The sequence below is a fragment of the Lynx rufus genome, unplaced genomic scaffold (assembly GCF_022079265.1).
Source record: "Lynx rufus isolate CCGP_SWC_20201006 ecotype Redwood Valley unplaced genomic scaffold, mLynRuf1.p SCAF_7, whole genome shotgun sequence".
NCBI lineage: Eukaryota > Metazoa > Chordata > Mammalia > Carnivora > Felidae > Lynx > Lynx rufus.
Window position 1 is genome coordinate 34,296,024 of NW_025814889.1, and position 23,096 is coordinate 34,319,119.

General features: G+C 46.3%; 1 protein-coding gene across 1 annotated transcript in view; it reads left to right on the forward strand.

The window, feature by feature from the left end:
- The window catches only part of MICAL3 (microtubule associated monooxygenase, calponin and LIM domain containing 3), a 120,606-nt gene that overhangs the window by 92,135 nt on the left and 5,375 nt on the right, over positions 1-23,096 (forward strand). The window contains exons 26-28 of the mRNA XM_047066980.1: positions 91-185; positions 6,035-6,145; positions 7,695-7,788. Coding sequence (XP_046922936.1) covers positions 91-185; positions 6,035-6,145; positions 7,695-7,788 — 300 coding nt within the window. The remainder of the gene's footprint in view (positions 1-90; positions 186-6,034; positions 6,146-7,694; positions 7,789-23,096) is intronic.

Sequence of the window (23,096 nt, forward strand, 5' to 3'; positions counted from 1 at the left end):
TACCCCACTCCCCTGGGCAGCTTGTGTGAATGTAGACATCAGGAAAGTACTGTGGTGTCCTCGATTTGCCTCTTCTTTCCATCCCATTAGAGCTGCAGCTGCGGCGCCAGTTGAGTTTCTCAGAGGATTCTGACCTCTCCAGTGACGACATCCTTGAGAGGTCCTCCCAGAAGTCCAGGCGAGAGGTATGTAGGCCCCGTCCGTAACGGGACTTCAGAAGGGATCAAGGACTTGACTCTCATCCTCTGTGTAATTGGTCTTCGGTGAGGTGGAAGAGAGGGAAAGCACATCTCAAGCCCTGGGTTGAAAGTGAGCACCCTCCTCTGATCTCCCAGTAGACACACAGCTGTCTCCTGAGCCCAGCCCAGCTCCAAGTAAGAGACACATACAGGGAGCTCTTTTCTTGGGCTTTTTCAGTGAACAGCTGGCGCTTATTTGCTTCAATGGCAAGAGTTCCTGTGTTTAATTCTTGGGAAGAAGACAGAGGCATTCCACACTCAAAGAGTCACTAGATCTTTAGCAAGCAGCTGGCATTGTCCATTTGTTCTTTTGTCCTCAAAGATCCCATGTGGAATAGCATCCACCAATGCCCAGAGTGACAGGAGAAGGGTTGTTCGTGCCACACATTCTGGTGGAGGCTTGGACAGGGACAACACGGTTTAGGCATCTCTAGACAGAGGCTGAATCACCCCTGCTTTGTATGTTTGTGGATTAGAGAGGAATTTTTGGTATAAAAGAACTGGTCCAGGAAACTGCCCTGGGTTCTGTGCTGAGTGGGGCACTGTGTATCTGACTTGGTCCCTCTTACTACAGGCTTAGGAGATGATGTGGCCACTCAAGTCTCCTGAAAAGTAAAACCTCAATGTGGAGCGCTCCTTCATCACTAGCCCCCTTGGATATTTATTCAATCTTTTGGTTTCCAAGGGCTCTTGTAGCTCTGTTTAGATACAGTGAAGGTGGAAGAGAGAGAGGGATTAGAGACGTTCTAACACAACCTCTGTGTCACAGAGACAATGATGGGGTGCGGACTACAATCCAGAAAGGCCTGGGCAGCACTCAGGAGTGATTGAAGCTGTTCCATCTCCATTGTCTGGCCCTGGGACACACACTCACCCTCCTGTCCCAGCTACTTTCAGCTCCCTTTTCTGAATGAAAAATTTCCCCAGAACATCATGTGCCTTCTTTACAAGGCTCCCCAGGACTTGGATTTGAGTCTGCCCTCTCCATCAACTTCCAGGCAATTGCCATGGAAGACCTATGCCCTGCACACACCTGTTCAGTAAAGATGACTTCTGCAGCCATTTCCAGTCTCCCTGCTCCCAACTCAATCCAGCTCTTAGCAACTTGGTCAACTGGAGGAAACCCATGTTTTAGTTCTCCTCTCATTATTGGTCTGTTGGTCTCCCTTGGCCATGCCAGCTATTTACCTATCCACTCTCCTAGAAGTATACCTAAACAGCCAGGCCTCTCATCCTGCCCTCCATGTGCAGAGCCAACTTCTACCTGTCCCAGCCGAGCCAGCACGGACAGCACTGAGTTAGGGTTGGGACCTGTGTGCCTTCTCTCCTGCAGAGACCTGGTTTCATGTGCCTCCTATCAAGTGCTTTCCCAGGCAGTGGTATTGATCCTGGGATTGGAACTAAGAGTTGCTTCTGGATATGTACACGGGTGCCTCAACACGTCCTGACACTGGGGACTGGCACTGCCATAGGGAGGGCTGGGGGGGTCTATGAAGGACCAAGGTCCAAGGTCACTTTGCTTCCATGCAGACGTTCAGCCATTTCGTCTCCTGTTGGTCAGAAACACCCATCTGTGGTCAGTCTCTCCACTGTTTCTCTGTTAGTTAATCCTGGCAGAATGCAGAGTGGCAGACTGCCCAAGCTGGCTATGCCAAGGCCATGTTCTTAGTAATACATGTCACTGACAACAGCCTCTCCTGGGGCCTTACTGGCCCCATAGGTAGCTCTTCCCCTCCTACATGAACAACAAGTCATGGACCCCACTCCTAGAACCCCAGAATCAGAGGCCTTGGGGACTTCACATTCCATGTGTGCCCCACAGAGGCAGAGCCATTTGCTATAGGCTAAGCAAAGAATACTCAAGACAAAGCTGAGCCTAGGACATGTTGACCAGAATCCCACCATGGTGTGGTGTCAGGCTGGGCTAGAGCAGGTACTATGTATTTTTAAGGATGGAAGCTAAAGCAGGAAAACAAACAAAAACAGCCATACAGGACACTTTGGAATAATTAAGTGAATTTGATCATGGATGGTATAATATGTGTAGATATGCAATGTTATCACATCAATGCCAGGTTCCTTGTAAGACATTAAGGTACTATAGTCATATAGGAAAACATCTGTTCTTAAGAAGAGTGTGCTAGAATTTGTAGGCATAAAAAATGCCTACAAATCATTTTTTTAAAGATGTATAAAGATTATATATATCAAATATGTAGCAAAATGCTAACATTTAGCAAATCTGGGCCTAGGGGTTCACTTTTCCTATGTTTGAAAATTTTCAGAGCAGGAAGTGAAGGGAGAGGGGATACCTAAAGGGACAGTGTGGCTGGGATTGACTCAGGAAGAAGCATCTTGTTGACATGCCTTACCTGAGCAACCGGGCCCACACAGTTGGGGGAAGTGGTTCCTCTTGCATCATAGACCCATCTCTGAGTCAGGCATCTGTGACACAAGTACCTGAGTTTTGTTTCATTTCAAAAGAAAGGAAGGAAGGAAGGAAGGAAGAAAACTGGAACTGAGAACAACTTATTTTTATTGAAAATGCTTATGTAGAAAAGTTAAGATAATACAGATTAAATATATGTATCACCCGTAATCCTACCAACCAAAGGTAATTCACGTCCACCTCTTTTCTTTGCCTCAGTCTTACTTTAAATACAAATGGCGCACTGCATCTTGATCCCTGTGGCCTAGCCACGGGCCTGTCATTTGCGCTGGGTCAGGCCAAGGCGTTTCATAGCAGAAGCTTCAGCTCTGTGGCTGGCCTCATTTTCTCAGCACACCACAGATGCATCATGATTTCAATCCTGTAGTCGCTGCCCCTGCCAAGTTGGTACCTGTCTTCTGCCAGAAATCAGTAGGTGATTGCCCCCACTCCCTTTACTTTGTACACCAGCCACAGGTACAGATGCTAAGTGCTGTTCCTTGTGGTTGTGGTTACATAGTTCCTGTGGAGTGGTTTACTTGCTGCTTGGGGAAATTCTGTGTCTTCTGTGTTTTTAATGGACTTGTTGTTATAATGAGATTCATCCTCTCCCTCTGGTTTGTGGCAGAGAAGAGTCAGTCTGAGGCAGTACGTACACACTTAAAGTTCAGTGCCACTGCTAGGAGGGAGACCCATTCTGCTCTGAGCCACTGTGCTCTTGAAATGCAGTCCCACTATACTGGTCCACACTGATGCACAGAGAAGCAACAAGGGAACAGGGGGTTACAGTCTATCCTGAAGCTCTCAGAATCTCTCGTCGGCAGCATCCAGAGCTCCTCGCTCTTCTCTCCTCCCTTACTCCTTTACTGCCTTTTAGCCATTTGTTGGGGCTGGTGAGAAGACGAGAGAGCAAATGTAACTAACCTTAGCTCTGGGCAGCTCTGCTCAAGGTTTAGTGGAGAAGAGGTTGCATTCACTGACATAGGTGCCTGACATATATCTGGTGAATATCAGTTATTTATGCTATTTGAGGTCCCTATCACACTGTATAATCAAGAAATGACCCCTACCCCCATTCAGGATTTCTGGGTGGTCCCCTGGAAACCCACCTTGGCCCTGTTCAAAAACACTGCCAGGAGAGGGGTGCCTGGGTGGCTCAGTCGGTTGAGCAACCGACTTCGGCTCAGGTCATGATCTCAAGGTTTGTGAGTTAGAGCCCCGTGTCAGGCTCTGTGCTGATGGCTCAGAGCCTGGAGCCTGCTTCTGATTCTGTGTCTCCCTTTCTCTCTGCCCCTCCCCCACTCATGCTCTGTCTCTGTCTCAGAAATAAATAAACATTTAAAAAATTAATTAATTAAAATAAATAAAAAAGAACACTGCCAGGAGAGAGCCTTTTGGAAGAGAACAGGTTTTATAGTCAGTTTGCCCTGTATCTGTGGTCTGTGTCCCTGGCAACAGGAATTTCCCACCACCTGTCCCCCTCCCCCCCCCCACCATAACACTGAGCTGAAAGAAGTAGTCGGAATTTCCACAAGCAAATGGGCTATACTGAAGGAGAAGTAGCATATATAACCATATATTTGAACAGTTTTCGTTTATTATACACAAGGGAGAGTAAAAAGAGAACAGAGATTTGGGGCATAGTGAGGAAGAAGCTGTCTTCTCAGTATAAAAGTGAACCCAGGCCTTATTCAAAACCGGGTTCACGGAGACTCTGCTGCTGGGGTCTATGTAATCAGGTTCCTCACTTACGCAGTCCTGTGTGACACTGTGAAAAATAATCACGTGTTTTAAGTCTTTAGTCTTGTGTGTTTGTTTTAAACTTCTAACTGATTTTACTCCATTTCTGTGTTCTAGTTTTAATTTTTTAATTGTTATTATTACTATTCTGTTTTGTTTTCTGTTGCCATCCCCTTAAAAGTTGATTTATGTACCACACGCCTTGGCATTCAGGAGATCATATGCATCAAAGGTAGTGTCTCATTCCCATGGCTGGTCATTGTTGCATGCGTGTCTGTGATTAACCACCCGGAGCAGCCCCCAGCCCTGGCCCTCCGGCCACATCCTCACTAACTGTTCACACATGCATGGAGCAGTAGCAAACACTGGCAGCAGAACTTTCTTTAGCTGTGTCATGATGGAGGAAGGTGAGATCCCCTGCTCTTCACTGGCTGGAGTGCATGTGGTAATTTCACTCCAGGGCTGCCCCTTTGGGACTGGGCACCGCAGGAATCGGGAGTTCAGTTCACGAGCCCTCAACTCTGTGACCTGCGAGGTGAAATGCTTAGGGCGCTAGAACACCATGATGATCCTTTCAGACTTACCTGCTCAGTTGGCTCTCAATGATCACTTGAGTTCTTAAAATAAAGATTACGAGACTATACTCCTGAGTTGAATTTGGAAGTACCTTTTAAAGTCTATCAAAGTCTCTCTCTCTCTTTTTTTTTTTCCTTGGAGGAAGTAAGATGTTAGGAATAGAAGCAGACCCTCCCCCCCCCACCCCCAGCATGTGCCTCTTGGTGGTTGCTCAGTGTTTACTCCAGGCATCTGACACTGCCTGGTGCCCTTGGTGCCCACATTTGCGGGTGGGGTTGTCAGGCAGATGCATCTGTGGATTTGCCCTGGATTTGGCCTGTTGCCTCCTCGGGGCTTGCACTGGCTGAAACCGCCCTGCCAGACCACTTCCTCCCTCCTTCTCAGTGGCCCACTGCTGCCTCTGTGCAGACCCTGGAGTCAGTCCATGTTCACCTCCACATGTCCCTTCAGACTGTATTAGTTTGGGGTTCACTCAAACTTAGAATGGAGGCATCCCAATTTTCTCTACTTCAGATGTTACTTCTTAAAGAACCTTATAAATATCACTCATCTGAAGAAAGTAGCATTTGATACTAAATAAGAAAATAAAAGGATCCTGATTTTTCTTTTTCCTTTCCCTATATGTCTCCTAGAAGCAGGAGGTTTAGGGGACCTAATTACCATATTTTTACCCCTGGAAAATCTCAAAAAGACCAGACATCCTGACATGGGAAACAAGTGATTTCTGTGATAAAGGAGCATGTGACCCTCAGTCAGTCCCTACTCAGCCTCCTGTCCCTGTCACAGTGGGGAAGTATCTCACTTGCAGATCTTTAGCTGTACCCTATAGCATTTAGGGCTCCAGCAAGGATGAGTGTCAGTGAAGCCTCTGGCTGAGCTGCAGCCTGGGAGTCTGCACACACCTCACAGCTCCCTGTCCACCCCATGGGCACTCTGCAGAAGGGCAGCTGCAACCTAGGGACAGTGCTCACTGTGCCCCCTGACAACCAGCACCCAAACCTGTCCCAGGCCTGCTGCGCCTGACTTAGGAAATCTCTCTCGTTCTCTCCAGCCAAGAACTTACACAGAGGAGGAACTGAACGCCAAGCTGACCCGGCGTGTGCAGAAGGCAGCTAGGAGGCAGGCCAAGCAAGAGGAACTGAAGCGGCTACACCGAGCTCAGGTAAAATCCCCAAAGGGGCCACAATTCCAAGTGTGAAAGAGCACCCTCCTCTCTAACATGCTTGTCCTTGTCCACAATGAGGGTAGGTAAACAGAACAGAGCAGAGGTAGACGGGGTATCCCTGATAACTGAGAGGATAGCCCCAAAGTCTCAGGCCACAAGCATCTGGCTCGATGCAACTATAGAAGCCTTGATTTTGTGGAGTTACTCATAGGAAAGGAAGAGCCATGCTTTGAGTTTCCTAAATTCCTTGCTCTGGAGTAATCATTGTAAAGTCAGCTGTTGTCAAGAGGCGACCTGGCAGCCTCTGATGGGCCTGGGGTTTCCAGGTCAGAGCTGTCCTCCAGGCATCAGCCTCTGTCTTCAGGCCTCACAAATCCTAGACCATTCTAGATTTTCTTCATGGAACAAAAAATAATTTTTTATACAAAGTATAGAAGATATCTAAATATAATATGGTTTTTAAAATGAGGGTTGCCTGGGTGGCTCAGTCAGTTGAGCATCCAACTTCAGCTCAGGTCATGATCTCACAGTTCATGGGTTCAAGCCCCACATCGGGCTTTGTGCTGACAGTGCTGAGTCTGCTACGGATTCTGTGTCTCTTTCTCTCTCTCTGCCCCTCCTCTGCTTGAGCTCTCACTCTCTCTCTCTCTCTCAAAAATAAATAGATGTTAAAAAAAAGATTTTTAATGAAATTTTGTGTGTGTGTGTGTGTGTATATATATATATATGTATATACATATATACATACATGTATATACATACGTATACATATACATATATGTATATAGTTGTATTCATACAACAATGAGAAACATTAACAGCAAACCAACCAAATACCAACAAAGATACACCTTTGAATTCCATGTTTAGCAAGCATCAAAACCACCAGTCTTTTAATCCTTTTCTTGAACATTATTCTGTATCTACATTCTCTACATTGATTGGATTCCCGGATTTTATTTCATTTTCTGTGTGACATTCTCCAGATATACACCATTGGCTGCTGCTGGGTTGAATGTCCTTCTAGTAACCATTATCAGTCCCCATGGAGCACAGAGAAACTTCTCACTGTGTGCTTCCAAACAGATTCTGGCGTATTGCTCCATTCTAGATTTTTTTTTTTTTTAATCTTTTAGAGACAAGATTTCTGCAGTACTCTCCAAAAACGCCTGCTAATGCTTTAGCAACCTCACTATTAGCAAGGTCTTACTTAGGCTGCAGAATGTCAGTCCTTCCTGCAGGAGCTTATATCCACTTCTATCTTTGAACTGCCCTGCAGAGGGCTGGTTGCTCCTTTAATGTGCACCCACACACTGTGGTGCTTACTAATGACAAGCCCTGGTCTGCATTGTTAACAAGGCCCTGGGGGATTCGATGTAGGTGGTCATCACACCACACTCTGGGCATAATGCCCATGGACTACTTTCCAACTTTTGGATCTAATTTGTTTTTCTCCCTGTTTGTGTTTGTACAGTTTAGTTGTCTTCCTGAAAGCTAGGAGGTGAGAGAGAAAGTTGGGTACTTACACTGTTCTGTTTTCCCGTAGATTATCCAGCGGCAGCTGGAGCAGGTGGAGGAGAAGCAGAGGCAGCTGGAGGAAAGAGGGGTTGCTGTGGAGAAGGCACTCCGTGGTGAAGCAGGTATTGTCTGGGTCTCCTTTGTGAGGAGGTTTGTTCCTAAAGGAAAGCCCCTGGCCCCACCCCATGGGAGGCTAGTTTTGTGTCACCTCGTCTGGAATTCAGCTTCTTTTCCAGCAGGGTTCTCTGGGGGCCTTCATCACCGAGATTGGGGCTTCCTGGTAAGCAGAGGAAAAGAAAAGCATCTCTGTTTGGGACTGCCCCAAGGCCTGGACTTGTTCTTCCGCCCTGTCTGAGGGCTTGCCATTTATCTGTAGAACGAACTCTCAGTCCACTTCATTTGTTGGTGGCAAGCACTGGGCCTCCTCCTCCTCTCTTCCTCCTCCTTTCCCACCCCATCATTTTCTCTAGAAGAAAATAACTGGGAATGAGGGAAACTGTACCAAAAGGAACCATCACAGAACTGCACGAGCAGGGCCCTCAGCCTGCTTCCCACATGCCACTTCCAGTCTTTAGCTCTCTGGGCTCCCTCCTGCTCAGACTTCACAGGGAATAGGAGGGCATGTGCTCCACAGAGTCCTCACTGCCTCCTGTGTGTGGAGTACACAGGTGTCCTAGTGTGCTGGCCACTCAGGGCAGGGTGGACAGGCTCAGGGGATGGTGGCAAGCCAGCACAGAGTAGACACTGGGAAATGGCTGTGAGGACCACGTGCTCAGTGGCTGCCATTCCCAGGGAAGAGCTGTGGAACATAGTGCAATCACCCCCACCATTCATCCAAGGAGCCTGTGAGGTGGATTCAGCACAGTTGGGCACACAGAAAGCAAGGAACAACCTGAGTCATCCCTAGTCCCAAGGGCCTAGGAAGAAGCCCTGTTGGTTCAAGACCTTGAAACCACTGGGCCAACCCCAACTATAGCTCCAACTCAGGCATGGAGTGACTGATCTCGGCTTTCTCAAGAGTCCATGAGTCTCGGTCCAGTGTCTGGATGGAGAAACCTCCCTCTCCTTATAGAGAGCCCAGGCCTCCAGGTTCAGCATTCAAGTTGTGAGGCTGGGGATGAAGAAAGGAGGTGACCTAACTTTGCGGTAACCCCTAACTCCTTATTCTAGCAATGCAGAAGGGCAGGGGTGGTGCATCTCCTGGTGGGCGGGCTCTCTGTAAACTGAAGCAGAACCAGTAAGAGGCAGTCAGGAATGGGACCATTTGCTGCCATGTGATCTTGCTGAGCTGACCTCACAGTGTGTGCCTGATGTCAAGATGAATTCACAGGGTTCTGTAGGTCCAAAGTTCATGTGGGGGGGCGTCAGGGTTCAGACATAGAAGTGGATCTTTCCAAGCCCTTCAAGGCCTAGAAATTGCAGCTGACCAGTTGATTCAATGATGACCTTCAGGTGAAGAGATGGGATGGGAGAGAAAGATGAGGATGTGATGTTCTTGGTTTTGTGCCTTACCTGACGCTGGAGTTACTGCTTGAAGCCTGGGCCACCAAAAGCAAAAGCTTGAACCACTGAGCAGCCAGTCAGCCAGAAGCCTGGGACGTGTGACTGCGAGGCAAGCACTGGCCCCTGTGTCAAGGAGTGGAGATTTGGGTTCACCTGAAATGGTCTCCAGGCTTCCAAATGAAGCTGTGATGTCCCCCACCATTTTGTTTTGGCTCCCTGCCCTGCATGTGCTTACTTGGCCTCCTTAGTAAAGCCTGCCCACCCAGAGGGAGTTAGCCTGAGCCCAGCAGGGATGCTCTGCACCAGTTGTAACAGGACTCCCAGAGCCCTACCATCACTGCTTTCTCTTCTGAAGATGTCAGGAGGGAGCCTTGGCCCACCTTTATTCCTTCCTATCCTTTCCCACAGGTTACTTCTGCCAAGATGGAACGTGAGGGATAGATCTTCCAACACGTAGTCAGAATAACTCAACCAGCATGTGCTTCTCCATTTCATTGTTAGCATAAGTTCTCAAGGAAGACAGTCTCTGCCTCCTCCTCACAGGGTTCTGAAATTCCAGTGGGCCCACCCCAGGGTTGATGGTTTCTGTAAAGCACCTATCAGGTCCCATGCAGTTCAAGTCTGTGGTATTGCTTCAGTATTTCTGTAACAGGCCATGTTATTCAAGCTGCTGACTGCCAAGGGGTCATAGAAAAATCTACCCTTTGGCATGGGAGATTGCCAAAGTTCCCCTTTCCAGTTATTTAGGTAATTATCTTTTCATAAAAATATACAACCAGGATTTCATCTAAGTCAATGGTTTTCAAACTTGTTTTTTAGCAGCCAAATTATAAGTTAAGTTTAAATCAAAAAGAATGTTGATAAGCACCAGTTTGGAAATACCTCCAGTGATAACAGGCCTCCACATGCAGTCCGTCCCCGGGGCCCAGTGGAGACAGCATCCTGACACACAGAGGGAGTTGCTGTGAATGGTGACAGTGTTTTAGCAGTTCACTTGGGCGTCTCAGGATGTGTGCAGTTGAAATTACCTCCATGCTAGAAGCTAAAGGTGGAGCAGTAGGAATTGTTTTCACAGTTGAATCACTAACAAATCTAACAGCAGCTCCTTCTTTCTTTCTTTTTTTTTTAATTTTTTTAACATTTATTCACTTCTGAGAGACAGACTAGAGCGTGAGCTGGGGAGGGGCAGAAAGAGGGGGAGAGAGAATCCAAAGCAGGCTCCAGGCTCTGAGCTGTCAGCATAGAGCCTAACACAGGGCTCGCTCGAACTCACTGATTGCAAGATCATGACCCTCTGAGCCGAAGTCGGATTGTTAACCAACTGAGCCACCCGGGCGCCCCAGAAGCTCCTTATTTCTTATAAAGAGTAGATCTCAGAGAAAAGCCCCCAGGCATGTGGTAAATACAAAAGCCAACTCTGCTGTGATATCATAGCATGGATGTCATCCTCCTAGAGGACCGCACTGTGACAGGAGCTGCTCTGACAGTCTCAGTCTCACTGAGTGATGGTTCCCCAGGATGCTGTCCTGTACTATTGTTGATAAGTACTCTACTTGCAGGCCAGAATTTAAATAAATATGTAAGATATCCTCTTCCCTAATACATTTTCAGCAGTTACAGACACTTGCACACAGAGAGCCGAAGAAACTTGGTCCTGAGAGCCTCACAAAAGCAAGTTTGCCTGATAGCACAGATTGATGTGTTGATGGTCTTCAGTGGGTTAAAGTTGGCATATCAGACTTCTGAATGTGGTGTGTCTTGTGTAAGTTTGAAAGGAGTTCAAAGTACTTGTGAATCAGTTAGTTGGAAGACCACTTGAAGAACCCTAGGGTTTCACAGAACAGTTTGAAAACCATTGTTCTAGTCCAAACTCTTGTAAGCAAAGCTTTATCAAAACACCTTCATCCAAATACGTATTTATCCTGTTTTTAAAGACAGGCTTTGGTAGCTCCATTGGGAGATTTCCCCATGGTACATTTGGGAAATTCTCAAGATATAGTAACTCCTACCATGAGAATGTATTTCCAAACGTATTTTTTCTTATTTTAAACATATTGCTTCCAAGGCTTGCCTCTTGTCAGAAATCTCAGTGGCCCTGGTCCTACTTGGCAGAGATCATCTTTGAGGCTGAACTGTGAACATTGGCTGTCCTTTCTCTCCTGCTTCTACATTCCATTCCTGTTGTTAGTCTGGTTGCTCCTGGCTGAGTCCTTAAGGAGATAGACTCAGTTGAGCATGATAGTTTGGAGTCTTCCAGCAGTGCTAGTTCGTCCCTTCCCTGAGGGTGCACAGCTGGCTGAGCCTGCCATCCTGTCCTGCCTGATGAGCTCAAGCCTCCATAGGTGTCTGAAGGGGTCCGAGTGTTAGCCAGGCTGCCCTTCCAGAGAAGAGATCTGATACGGACCTGCCATCCTGTTGATCTCCACTGGTCTAAGGCTGACATATATTTGGGCCACAGGGTTAGGCTTAGAGCCTTCAAGCCTAGGGCACATGTGATTTCTAGTGTGGAGCACCTGAGAAACCCTTTTTGTTTCTGGAACTGTGATTCAAATTTAAACCACTGAATCAGCCTTGAGCATGAGTTGAAAAACCATTCCAGGATTACATTCTGCCTTCTGGTTTGTCCATTCTTAAAGGGGAAACCCTCGTGTAGAACAAAAGGCTGCCAGGATCAGCATTTAGATTGAGAGGTTTGGAGGCAAAGGGTAACACATAGCAGCTGACTTTTGTTGGACTCTGCATATGTTTATGATTCTGAGAGTGTGAGGACCATCCGCCCAAGCTCAGGCCCTCCACAGTGACCAGTCTCTGCATCTCAGGCATGTGAAGAACGTCACATCTGTGCTGCACAGCCACGTGGAGCTGGACGGCAAGGAGTGCCTGTGGCCAGCAGACCTCCAGGAGCCCTAGGGCAAATAGTCACGGTTCATTGTGTGCTTTTAAAAAGAAGTCTGGCTGAAGTTGGGCCTAATTTCAGAAGAAACAGGATTTCCTTCATCTCAAACCTATCCAGTGAAAGTGGTTCTGCAAAGAGTTTGATATGCTCACCAGTGGGGTCACAGGTGAATTCTTGGGAGAGCTCTGACTGCCTTTAAACCTAAGGATTGGTGGCCTTGCAGAGCTTTTTTAGGATGTTCATATCTTGCCTTCAATGTCTCAGCCTGGGGCTTCTAATGTTCAGTAAAAAGGTAGTAAGTAGCCCCTGATCTGCCCTTGAATTTTTAAAAATCTTAGATGCAGTTGAGTCCCAGCAGAGGCAGGATTCCCAGCAAAGCCAAGGCCTTCTGTTCTGTCTTAACTGATCAGAGGTCTAAACAGCAATCACATTGCTAATTGGCTATTAACTGTATCACTTGTGGTTTTTAGTGAGCACTCCCTTCCACCACCAGGAAGTATGTAGCTACAGCACGTGTGTATTGTAATGTACTTAGATGCATGCTCTCCAGCTGTTCTCCTCGCCTTCTTGCTGTATCTCTGTTTCTTATGCTTCATGTCATTGATTGCTTTGGGTATGGGGGCACAGGAGGGTTATGTGATCCAGTAACTCTCTCTTCACCAATTCCTTGTTGTAGACTATTGGGGAGAGTCTTATTACAGTGACCTCATCGACTTGCATCTGGGTGGTATGTATAGCAGCATCTGTTGCTGACACTAACCCTGCTGACACCCTCTCCCCGCCCGCCCTTCCCAGTCTCTGCTCACAAACAACAAGAAGATATCAACCTGGTAACCAAATGGCAAAAGCACAGGCCCTTTTCCAGCTCATAATGGAGCAGCATGCTGGATCCCCTGCACATAAATAATCCAGAGGAAGATTTGAGATAGCCTTTGCTGCCCCGGGTTAATTTAATTTTTTTTAATAAAAGTTCACCTACCCTTCCCCATCAACCTCACATCGGCATCCTGGTCCCTCTAATATAGTTTAGTCATTTGACAGTAGTAACCCACATGCACATGCATTCACATGCACACACACACACATTTTCTCTCTCCTTCCCCAGTATGACCTGTGCCCTGAATTTCATTCTCATTCCTTACATGTAGGTATCACATCCACTAGGAATCTCACTGCCAGTCACACTCAAGAACCAAACGTGTAAAGAACTCAGCCTCACCCATTTTCATTAGGCTGCGTTCATATTTCCCCTAAAAGATCCAAGTGCATGGAAAAAGATGCAGTTGTGATTTCTGCCCAAATTCACTGACCTTGAGGCTGTGTTGACAGATGCCTATAATTATGTCCTTCCCTCCTCGCTGTGTCATGGAAGTTACTTTGCAGTTCTTTTCAGTGAAGATAGGAAAAGCCTAAGGCAGCAGTTCTCAAAGTATGGTCTCTGGACCAGCAGCATCAGCAACATCACTTGGGAGCTTACTAGAAATGCAAATTTCCAAGCCCTATCCCAGACCTTCAGAATCAGAAACTCTAGAAGTGAGGCATGGTTATCTGTGTTTTAACAAACCTTCCAGGTGACTCTCATGCCCTCTAAAGCAAGAAAACCACTGCCTTAAAGGAATTCACGATTTTTGATGTCTTGACTATACAAAGCTTACCATTTGTATTTGATTAGGGTAATAACGAATCCGTGAGTCTCATTTCTAGACTTTGGGCAGTTTTGTTAAGAGGAGTGCCAAGCAGCTGATCCTGAGGTTAACCAGGGGAGACTCGGGCCCCTCCTTGGAGTTCCTGCATCCTTGGATGGTCCCTCTGACCTCTTCATCTCCCCTTACAGGCTCTTTGCCTAGAAGTTGTCTTACAAGAACTGGCAAAGATTATTGTCTATCATTTTTTGCCATAATCCCATCCTTTTAAGAGTCACTTCGTGGCCCATTCATTTAAAAGCCAAGGACATAATTCTGTGATTTCTACTGTATGACAATTCCATATTGTTAGCCTTGAGCGGTAAGGAAACAGGCTCTTGACCTCGGGTCGGTTGGGTCGCTGCTGGTCGCTGCTTGTTTTCTGTCCCCAGGGTCCCATGGACACCTACCCCTCTTCAGATCCCTTCAGTGCCCCAGAGCTTCTGGTGTGTTCAGGGACTTCCATACTCATGGCCATTGATGCTGTAAAAGGGCTGATGCTTGCATTCCAATTAACAAATCCCATTTCCTGTCTAATATCCTTGACTCCTTTCCCACCTCCTTCTAACATGCCCTGGCAGATGTTTATGTCAATCCTAAAAACGAATCTCAGTGTGTGAAAAAAGATTTTTTTTTTAATTTAAAATCTCCCAGAAGGAACTGTCAAAACCCATTCCTTTATAGTTATATTCACCCTTCCCTCCCAGCTCAAGATCCTGTTGCCACTGGTTACCTAGTGTGTCTAGTTTTGTTTTCTGCACTCCCATGCTTGGGTGATAAAATGTTGTTGGCTATTTTCAGTTCTGTGTCCCTGACTTGAGAGCTTCTAGCCTCTCAGATTTAGAATTCCATCAAATTTCAGAGAAAAAGGAAATAAGTAGAAAAAAGAAATCCCGGGGCGCCTGGGTGGCTCAGTCGGTTAAGCATCTGACTTCGGCTCAGGTCATGATCTCACAGTCTGTGGGTTCGAGCCCCGCATCGGGCTCTGTGCTGACAGCTCAGATTCTGGAGCCTGCTTCCGATTCTGTGTCTCCCTCTCTCTCTGCTCATGCTCTGTCTCTCTCTGTCGCAAAAATAAATAAAAACATTAAAAAAAATTTTTTTAAAGAAAAAAGAAACCCCAGTGTATTTTCTGAATTATAAAATACCCCACCATCAAATACCTTATAGCCCCTGCTACTTGGTTCTCATCAACCCATTGCTTCCTCTTTTGCCAGCTCATTATGATTTCTGTGTTAAATTTAAACTTCTTGTGGTTCTGTTCACCACATAGAAGCTGCTACTGTCCTACCAATGAAGCAAAAAAGAGTCATCTATTCTGACGGGAGTGATTTGTACCCCTGGCAGAAAGGGTCCTCTGGGCCCTGTTCCTGCCCGGCTCCAGGAGGAAAACATAGATGCCAAAAATTAGGTCCCTTTTCACTTTCTGCTGGTGTTTCATTCTTAGAATACTTGGTAATATTCATTATTTGAGAAGAAAAATTGCCCTTTTGAAATCTGGAGCCTGAATTATAGAGCCTAATTGTTTCTCTACTCTTACATCACCAAAAGGCTACAGGGCAACCCCATTGCTGGGCCCCAGCACCAATCTTATCAGGTGGGTGAGATGAAGCTCCAAGCAGTGTTCAAGTGTTAAGAATTCCATATCCTGCCCACAGAAGTCCACACTCCTGATCCCTGCCCAGTCCTCTGCCTAGTAAACTATATTGCTTGGATAGGGTCTTTCAGTGGCCCTCAGCTAACTATATTAAGTTCCAAACCTGTATCAAAATTCTTTTTTTGAGCCACACAGTATAGAGAATAAAGATCTCTCCTTCGTATAGTTGAATCTTGTAGTTTCAAAAGAAACCATTAGAAGGACACATAATGAACCCTGTACCAGAGAGGAAGTGTCCCCAAGTGACCTCACTCCCTTTCCTTTTTCTTCCCCAGGACTCTGAGCAGGCCCTCCCTAACTGGTCCAGCCACCACATTTTTTTGCACTAGAACAGATAGATGATTGGAAATCTTTAGATATAAAAACTGTTTCTCTTCCAAAGAACTTTCAATTAAAAACATATACCTAAACTCTCATTTTCGAAGACCTCCCCATTTGATTTGTATGTCTCAAAGGGAAATTGAAAGAACATGAATTGTTCAAAAATGTAACAGAAAGGCCTGGAAAGTGGTCTTTCATGGTTGCTGGTGAGTTGGGGCAGAGACACAGGAAGGCTCACCCCAGGCCTTCTCACCTCCCCTCCCTTTCTGTTCTATTGGCTTCCCTTAATTTGATGTTGGTACATTTTTTACTTGTCTTTTGGTCTGAGCATTATTAGCCTTGCTCTGTTTTTGCTTAGGAACTTTAAAATCCTTGAGATTTCCAAGCGTGTGTGTGTGTGTGTGTGTGTGTGTGTGTGTGTGTGTGTCTGTTTGCATGTGTATACCTTGGATCTCCATTCTTACATGCTTTTTTAGTTTTCTTTTTTGGAGGAGGGCTTCATTTTTTTCCCCAATCTAGAGATTCATGCTGCACTGAGTTTTTATAAGACAAGGCACATCTTAGCCCTGTCTGTGTATGTAGACTGGGCCTGCTAGACCAGAAACCTTCCACCGTATCGTGATGCTTGCTTACCACCCGGCAGCAGTACAAACTAGCCAACTTGGTTCCCTCTTAGGGCCAAAGTGTTCGTTGTTGCCCCTGAGTTTGGGATTGGGCACCTCAGCCTTGCAATGCAAAAGCTACTTCTTCTCAGAAGCATAGCATTGATACTGAGCAAATGGGTTTCCTGGGTTGAGGAGTCAGAACAGTTGAGTATAACTCAACTAGTTAACAAAACATTTGGTCAGTCTTCCCTTGCTTCAGGCTATGTAACCTGAAAAACACAAAAGAAAATCAATGGAAGCCTTGTTCATTATACCCGAATTACCAAGAAGTTCTCCCCTTCCTGGGCATGTGGCTTTTTGCAAGGCTAATCTGGCAGATGGAGCTTGGGCATGACAGGTAATGCCCCTGATGTTCCCTTATGAAAAGATGAACAACATTCTGGTAGTATCTGTAGGATGAATTGTATAAAAAGGTATTGCTGCAATGCTGGCTCAGTTATCAGTAAATATAGTAGCATTACTACCAAAAACAAGTTTGAGAAATGAGTGAAAGTCCACCCAGGCAAGATGAAGGCTGCACAGGCTGGCCCACGGAGACTGGCCCAGAGCTACTGCAGCAGGAAAATAGAAGCACAAAATGTGACTGAGAAATAAACATACCTGTTTCCTATCCGTGACACCTGGAGCTTGTTCAGAGACCAAAAGGAAGTGAAAAAGAATCTCTTACTTTCTGCAGGATTTTCCACATATGTAGCTGGAAAGGAAGTCATCTAACCCAGGGGTACTTTACAGATTTTTATACATGAAACAAGCTACGGTGTATCAAAAGGGAAAATGTTGGGGGAGGGGTGCAATTTTTGAGCCTGTAAAAGGGTGATGATGTTTGTAAGCTGATCATTTAGAATTCTGTATTTTTGTGTGAAAATACAAGTGGTGATTCAGCTTATAAAAAGCCCATTTTCCTCATGTCTCTGGTGCACAGTACTAGGCTGGAACCTTCTAGTCCCAGGCTGGGGCTTCTGGAATCTAGATATCTCCCTAGCCCATCTGACTAGAGTCTCCACATGGTCTACCAGGCAGGTAGAGACCCTGAAGCCTGTGGTGAGGGCTCCTTTGTCCAACAATGAGAACTGGGAGCCTGTATCATGGGAAGAGATAAGTATCTGGGATGAGGCAGATGCCCACAGCTGCTTCTCAGCTGTATACCAGACCTGGACATCCCCTTTATTTTTGTTCAAGAATCCTGGAGACTGGCCCACCAACTTGCTCCTGGAGTGGCCCCGGGCCACATGAGAGACAGGGTCTAGAGTGAGGTATCCAAACAGATCAGGGCAAAGTGGTAGTGTGGAGAATGCGGCCAACCTAGGATTCAGGTCCTAGCTTCACCATATGCCCAGCAAAGTCACTTAACCTGTCTGGGCCTCTGCAGAATAATGGGAGGAAGGGATGACATTGCCAGCTTTCCTGGTCTGGCATTCTGAGTAGGGTCTATGTGTGACTCTTCTCCCAGCTGCTTCCAGCAGCCATTTGCTAGATTTGCCTAGAGCCTTTGTTAGCCCTTTATTATTTTTTTTAACGTTTGGGGTTTTTTTGAGAGGAAGTGAGCAGGGGAGGGGCAAAGAAAGAGGGAGAGAGAGAATCCCAAGCAGGCCCCATGCTACCAGCATGGAACCCAACATGGGGCTCCTTCCCACGATCTGTGAGATCATGACTTGAGCTGAAATCAAGAGTTAGATACTTAACTGACTGAGCCACCCAGGCGTCCCTCTTGGCCCTTTAAAGAGGGCAAACTCTTGGGGCACCTGGGTGACTCAGTTGGTTAAGCATCAGACTTCAGCTCAGGTCATGATCTCACAGCTTGTGGGTTTGAGCCCCGCATCCAGCTCTGCTTAGAGCCTGGAGCCTGCTTCCAATTCTGTGTCTCTGTCTCTCTCTGCCCCTTCCCTGCTCTGTCTCTCTCTCTCTCTCTCTCTCTCTCCCTCTCAAAAATAAACATTAAAAAAAATGTTCAAAAAAAGAGGGCAAACTCTTACTTCAGAATGGGAGAGGAAGATTAAGGGTTTAGTCAGGCTGTGCCACTACTTGGAGCCTCAGATCCCTCACTTGAAAATAGAGAAGCTAATGCCTGTCCAGGTAGCCACCTGGGACCAGTGTAAGGCTCAAATGAAATAATACATGTGAGAATGTTTTGAAATGAAAGCACTATTCATGCTTCTTACATGCATCCCACTAAATCTGATATTCTGCCACTTTTCAAAATCCAATGACCCATCTCATCCCTGCCCCCAGATGTCAAGATGAGTGGGTGCTAGAGCACCACTGATGGTGGCCACCTCTCAAAAGAAAGCACTGCTTCAGAGGAAGAACTTGAGTTTGCTGCCAGGGTGAAAGTGGGGCAGGTGAGCCTGCAGCATCTGGAAGGCAGACAGAGTAGTCCAGGATGAGAGTGTAGACCTGCTGCTGAGAAGCCTCCAACCAGGACCAAATTCTGGGTTTGCTCAGAGGTGATGACTACAGTCCTCAGGAGACACCAAAATGGTCTGATAAGTGACACATACGGTACCCATTACAAAGACACAGAGACCTAGCACCCTAGCACTTTAACCATAATAAACTTCTAAAAAACTCGTATTTGCCATAAGCTTGATGATATGTTTGCTCTTAGAACTAGTGGACCAAATCATCTATTTCTCACATCTCCAAAAAAGGCAAAGAAATTACACTCAAAATCAGTACCTCTGTGCTTTCCTTGCATGCTCACTTCAGATTCAAGTCTGGGTGGAACTCCCCTTGTTTAACTGGTTTTTTCCCCTTGATTTCTCTCTCTTTTTTTTTTTTTTTTTTTTTTGAGAACCAAAAAGAAATTTTTTTTCTCTTCTTGGTTTTTTATTTTTTAAATATAATTTATTGCCAAATTGGTTTCCATACAATTTTTAATTGTTTTTTAACATTTATTTATTTTTGAGAGAGTTAGACTATGCACAAGTGGGGGAGGGACAGAGAGAGAAGGGACAGAGAGAGAAGGACAGAATCCGAAGGAGGCTCCAGACTCTGAGCAAGCTGTCAGCACAGAGCCTGATGCAGGGCTCAAACCCACGGACCGTGAGATCATGACCTGAGCTGAAGTCGGACGTTCAACCAACTGAGCCACCCAGGCTCCCCTTCTTATTTTTTTTTTTTTTTAATTTTTTTTTTTTCAACGTTCATTTATCTTTGGGACAGAGAGACACAGAGCATGAACGGGGGAGGGGCAGAGAGAGAGGGAGACACAGAATCGGAAACAGGCTCCAGGCTCCGAGCCATCAGCCCAGAGCCTGACGCGGGGCTCGAACTCACGGACCGCGAGATCGTGACCTGGCTGAAGTCGGACGCTTAACCGACTGCGCCACCCAGGCGCCCCTCCCCTTCTTATTTTTAAAGCAGTATTTATTGGGCATTTTTCTGATTATTAAAGTAGTGTATATTATTACTTAGAATTTGGAGCATGAAGGAAAGTCTGAAGAGGAAAGTCATAGCCATGCATCCTGTCAGCTCCACTAGCTCCTCTCCAGGGGTTCCCATTCTGCCTTCCGTTATTAGGATAATGCCTTCTTCTTTTTTTTTTTTTTTTTATACTTTTTTTTAACACCTGCTTTACCTGATGTCCCCTTTTCTAATTTCATTTGCTAATTTCTGTTCTGAATATCCTGTTACCTCATATTGTCATCTGTGTTGGAAAGGGTGTATGAGGATGTGGTCTACATAAAAAGAACTAAAAGCTACATTTGTGATATCCAGAAAGTAGAAACACATTTAAACATACATGCAGGTACATGGGCTCAACTGTGTTGGTTGTGTATCAAGTCACTGTCCCTTGCTAATGAATGTGGACACTGTTCCACTCTGCACCACAGGTGTGTTTGCATATAATATCACTACCAGGAAGCAACAGAGAATGTTACATTGACATTGTATGTCATGAGATTTATCCAGGTATTCTGAGCACCAACAGGGAGTCTGCACTTTGAAACAGAGAAGGTTGAATGTGGATCAGCTATAAGCAGAGAAAGGAGCCTTTCTTCCCAACCCCAGTGCATCAGCTGATCACAGTCATGTCTGTTTAGAACCCTGGATGTAATCAACATTGCAGACACACATGCATACCCACAAACAAGTCTCTGGCTTTAGTTTTGAAGTATTACCTGATACTAGGTTCATTGTGCACAAAGCACTATGATGAACACTGAAGGGCATGAAAGAAAGGGAAAATGTGGTGCCTGCATTTGCAAAGCAGAAGGGCCCATCAACCAATAGCTTGTCTATTTAGCCCTCTTATTGACTAAAACAGGTCTATTTGTTAAACCCTGTTCTAATCCTAAAACTGCCCCTGCTCCCTGTAGTCCTGAGGCCATTTCTCTGAGCCTGTGTCTCCTGTGTGTGCCCTGGTGGTTCTGTGATGGTCCCTTGCTGGGCTCCCCTCCCTCCTCCTGGGTAACCATCAGGTCTCCCTAAGTCTTAGACATGTCTCTCTGCACACTGTCTTCTCTCAGTTGCCCCGTCCATGACTCTTACCAGCATTGTTACTGTGAGTTTTCGGCATGTCCTGTCAGCTCACCCCTTTTGGTCTTCCAGTCCAAAGTATGACAGCCTTCCCCTAGATGTGGCATTGGAACCCTTTGTGGAGATGGAGGGGCAGAAGAAAAGGGGGTGGTTGTCTCTCCCTGGTACATGGGGGGATAGTGAGATGGACTGGTGGAAGTTGCCCCTGTGTAGTTATGTTTCCCTCAAGTCACCCTGGATCAGAATTCAAAGCATTACAGATATCAGCCCTGGAAGCCCATCCCAAGGTCAGGTGCTGCCTCCATAGATTCAGAGCTTCTTTCTGTGGGCATGGCAATCCCTTAGACTTACCCAGGGTTAGTTTTACGTGGAGTGCATGCGTCTGTGGTGACATCTTAGAATATTTCACACAGGTTTGGTTGGTGACCTGAGGTTATCACCTGCAAACTTAGGAGCAGTGTTGGCCACATATTTAACATGAACTGTTCCACAGAGATAGGCAGACAAGTCCCAGGGGCTTTGGGTATTTTTGAGGAGGGAACCCAATACCCAGATGTCACCACCTTCCCAGTAAGAAGAAGAAGGAGCATCCCATTCACCCCAAGAGCCACCCACCATCATAAGGGAACACGTGAATTCCTTTTTGAAGCCACATGCCCGATGCCTGGGTCTGCTCTTGTTCAGTTTCCGTGCTGAAAAAAGGACTTAATTCATTTGTAGACTTTGTTTCCCTTGTTTCTGCTTTTCCATTTCTTGTATTTTTTTTCTTTTCCTCCTGTTGTTCCTTTCTCACTTCTTATGCTTTTTGTCCTCTGCTTGTTTTTTATTTCACCTTCTCCCTGTCCCTCTCCACTTCCAAACTCCTCTTCCTCCTCCTCCTCTTCCTTTTTGTCTTTCTTCGTCTCCTCCTCCTCCTTTTCCTTGTTTGGTCCTTTTTGAAGTTGAGCCCAGTGGCGGGACTCCACGGCGTAGACCTCTCTCCTTCTGCCCTTGCTGTGTCCAGGAAGGTAACGTAACTCCCCCAACCTCATCCCCACTGCCTCTCAGGGGTCATAGCAACACTAGTCAAACAGGGACCCAAAATCCAGTTATTTCTCTTTTTCTCTGACACTTGAAAGCTTTGTTACAAAACTCTATGAGTATGTGGCAGTTTCTTACAAGGTACAGTATCCCTTTGACTGTCTTGGGGAGGACTGGGGTACAGAGGGGAGCCAGAGAGCCTCCAGGTAGGGGCCTTTCAGGCTGCAGCTGAGCATCCCATGATTTATGCCAGTATTCGTGGCTGGACCTTTCAGACTCAAATCTAGCAGATAGAGGGGCCAGGGACACAGGTGAGGAACCTCCTACCTGTGTGGCAGAGATTTCTATTGGTGTCGTCGAGGAATACTGTCCTTACAAAGACTGGTCAGATGTCCCCAAGTTATTTCCAGAAAAAAAACAAAAACAAAAACAAAAACAAAACAAAACAGCACTAGATGCAAACTTTCTACCCTGTGTCTTGCTGAGTGTGTGTGTGTATTTTTTTTTTTTAAGTTTGTCTGATTTGAAGTCTGTTGTGGTGATAAGATTGTTGTTGAAAAGGCATGTGGGAAGGGGAAAGGGGAGTGTGGTCATGACTAACCCTTGCTAACTTCTTACTCTGCTCTTCATGGCGCTCACATTTGACTTTCACCCACCCCGCCATATACCTTTGCTCATCGGCTGTGAACAGTCTCTACCATAGCTCATGAGCAGTGTTCGGATGTCTCCCAGTGGAATTTTTGTCCTTGCACATGGGGAGGTGGGAAGGAGGGAGAGACCTCCCAGTGCGTTCACAGCTTGCCGCACTGGACAGCTTGCATGCCTCAGGGCTCCATCTTCCATGGCCATGTGGGCACACTGTGCAGAGACGCTCAGAAAGGAATGCATGGAACTGAGCTGTGGGCTGCTTTAAAAGCCTAAGGACCAAGTCTATTGGGTCGGGTAAGGAGAGCTTTTGTCCCCAGAAACCCCAGCACTCCACAGAAGCAGGCTTGGCTGGTCAGGAGAGAGCTTCTATCCTTCAGAGTAGGACTCAGGGACAGGACTTCACCTTGGAAGCATAGCTGCATGTGCACCCAGGCACAGTGCAAACACTAAACCCTGCTTGTGTGAGTGCAATTCACTTCTGCCTCTCCAGAGTGTGGTCCCCGTTGAAAGACTAACTGGCAGGGGCCTCCTGTGTGTCAAGCAAACAACCTGGCAGAAA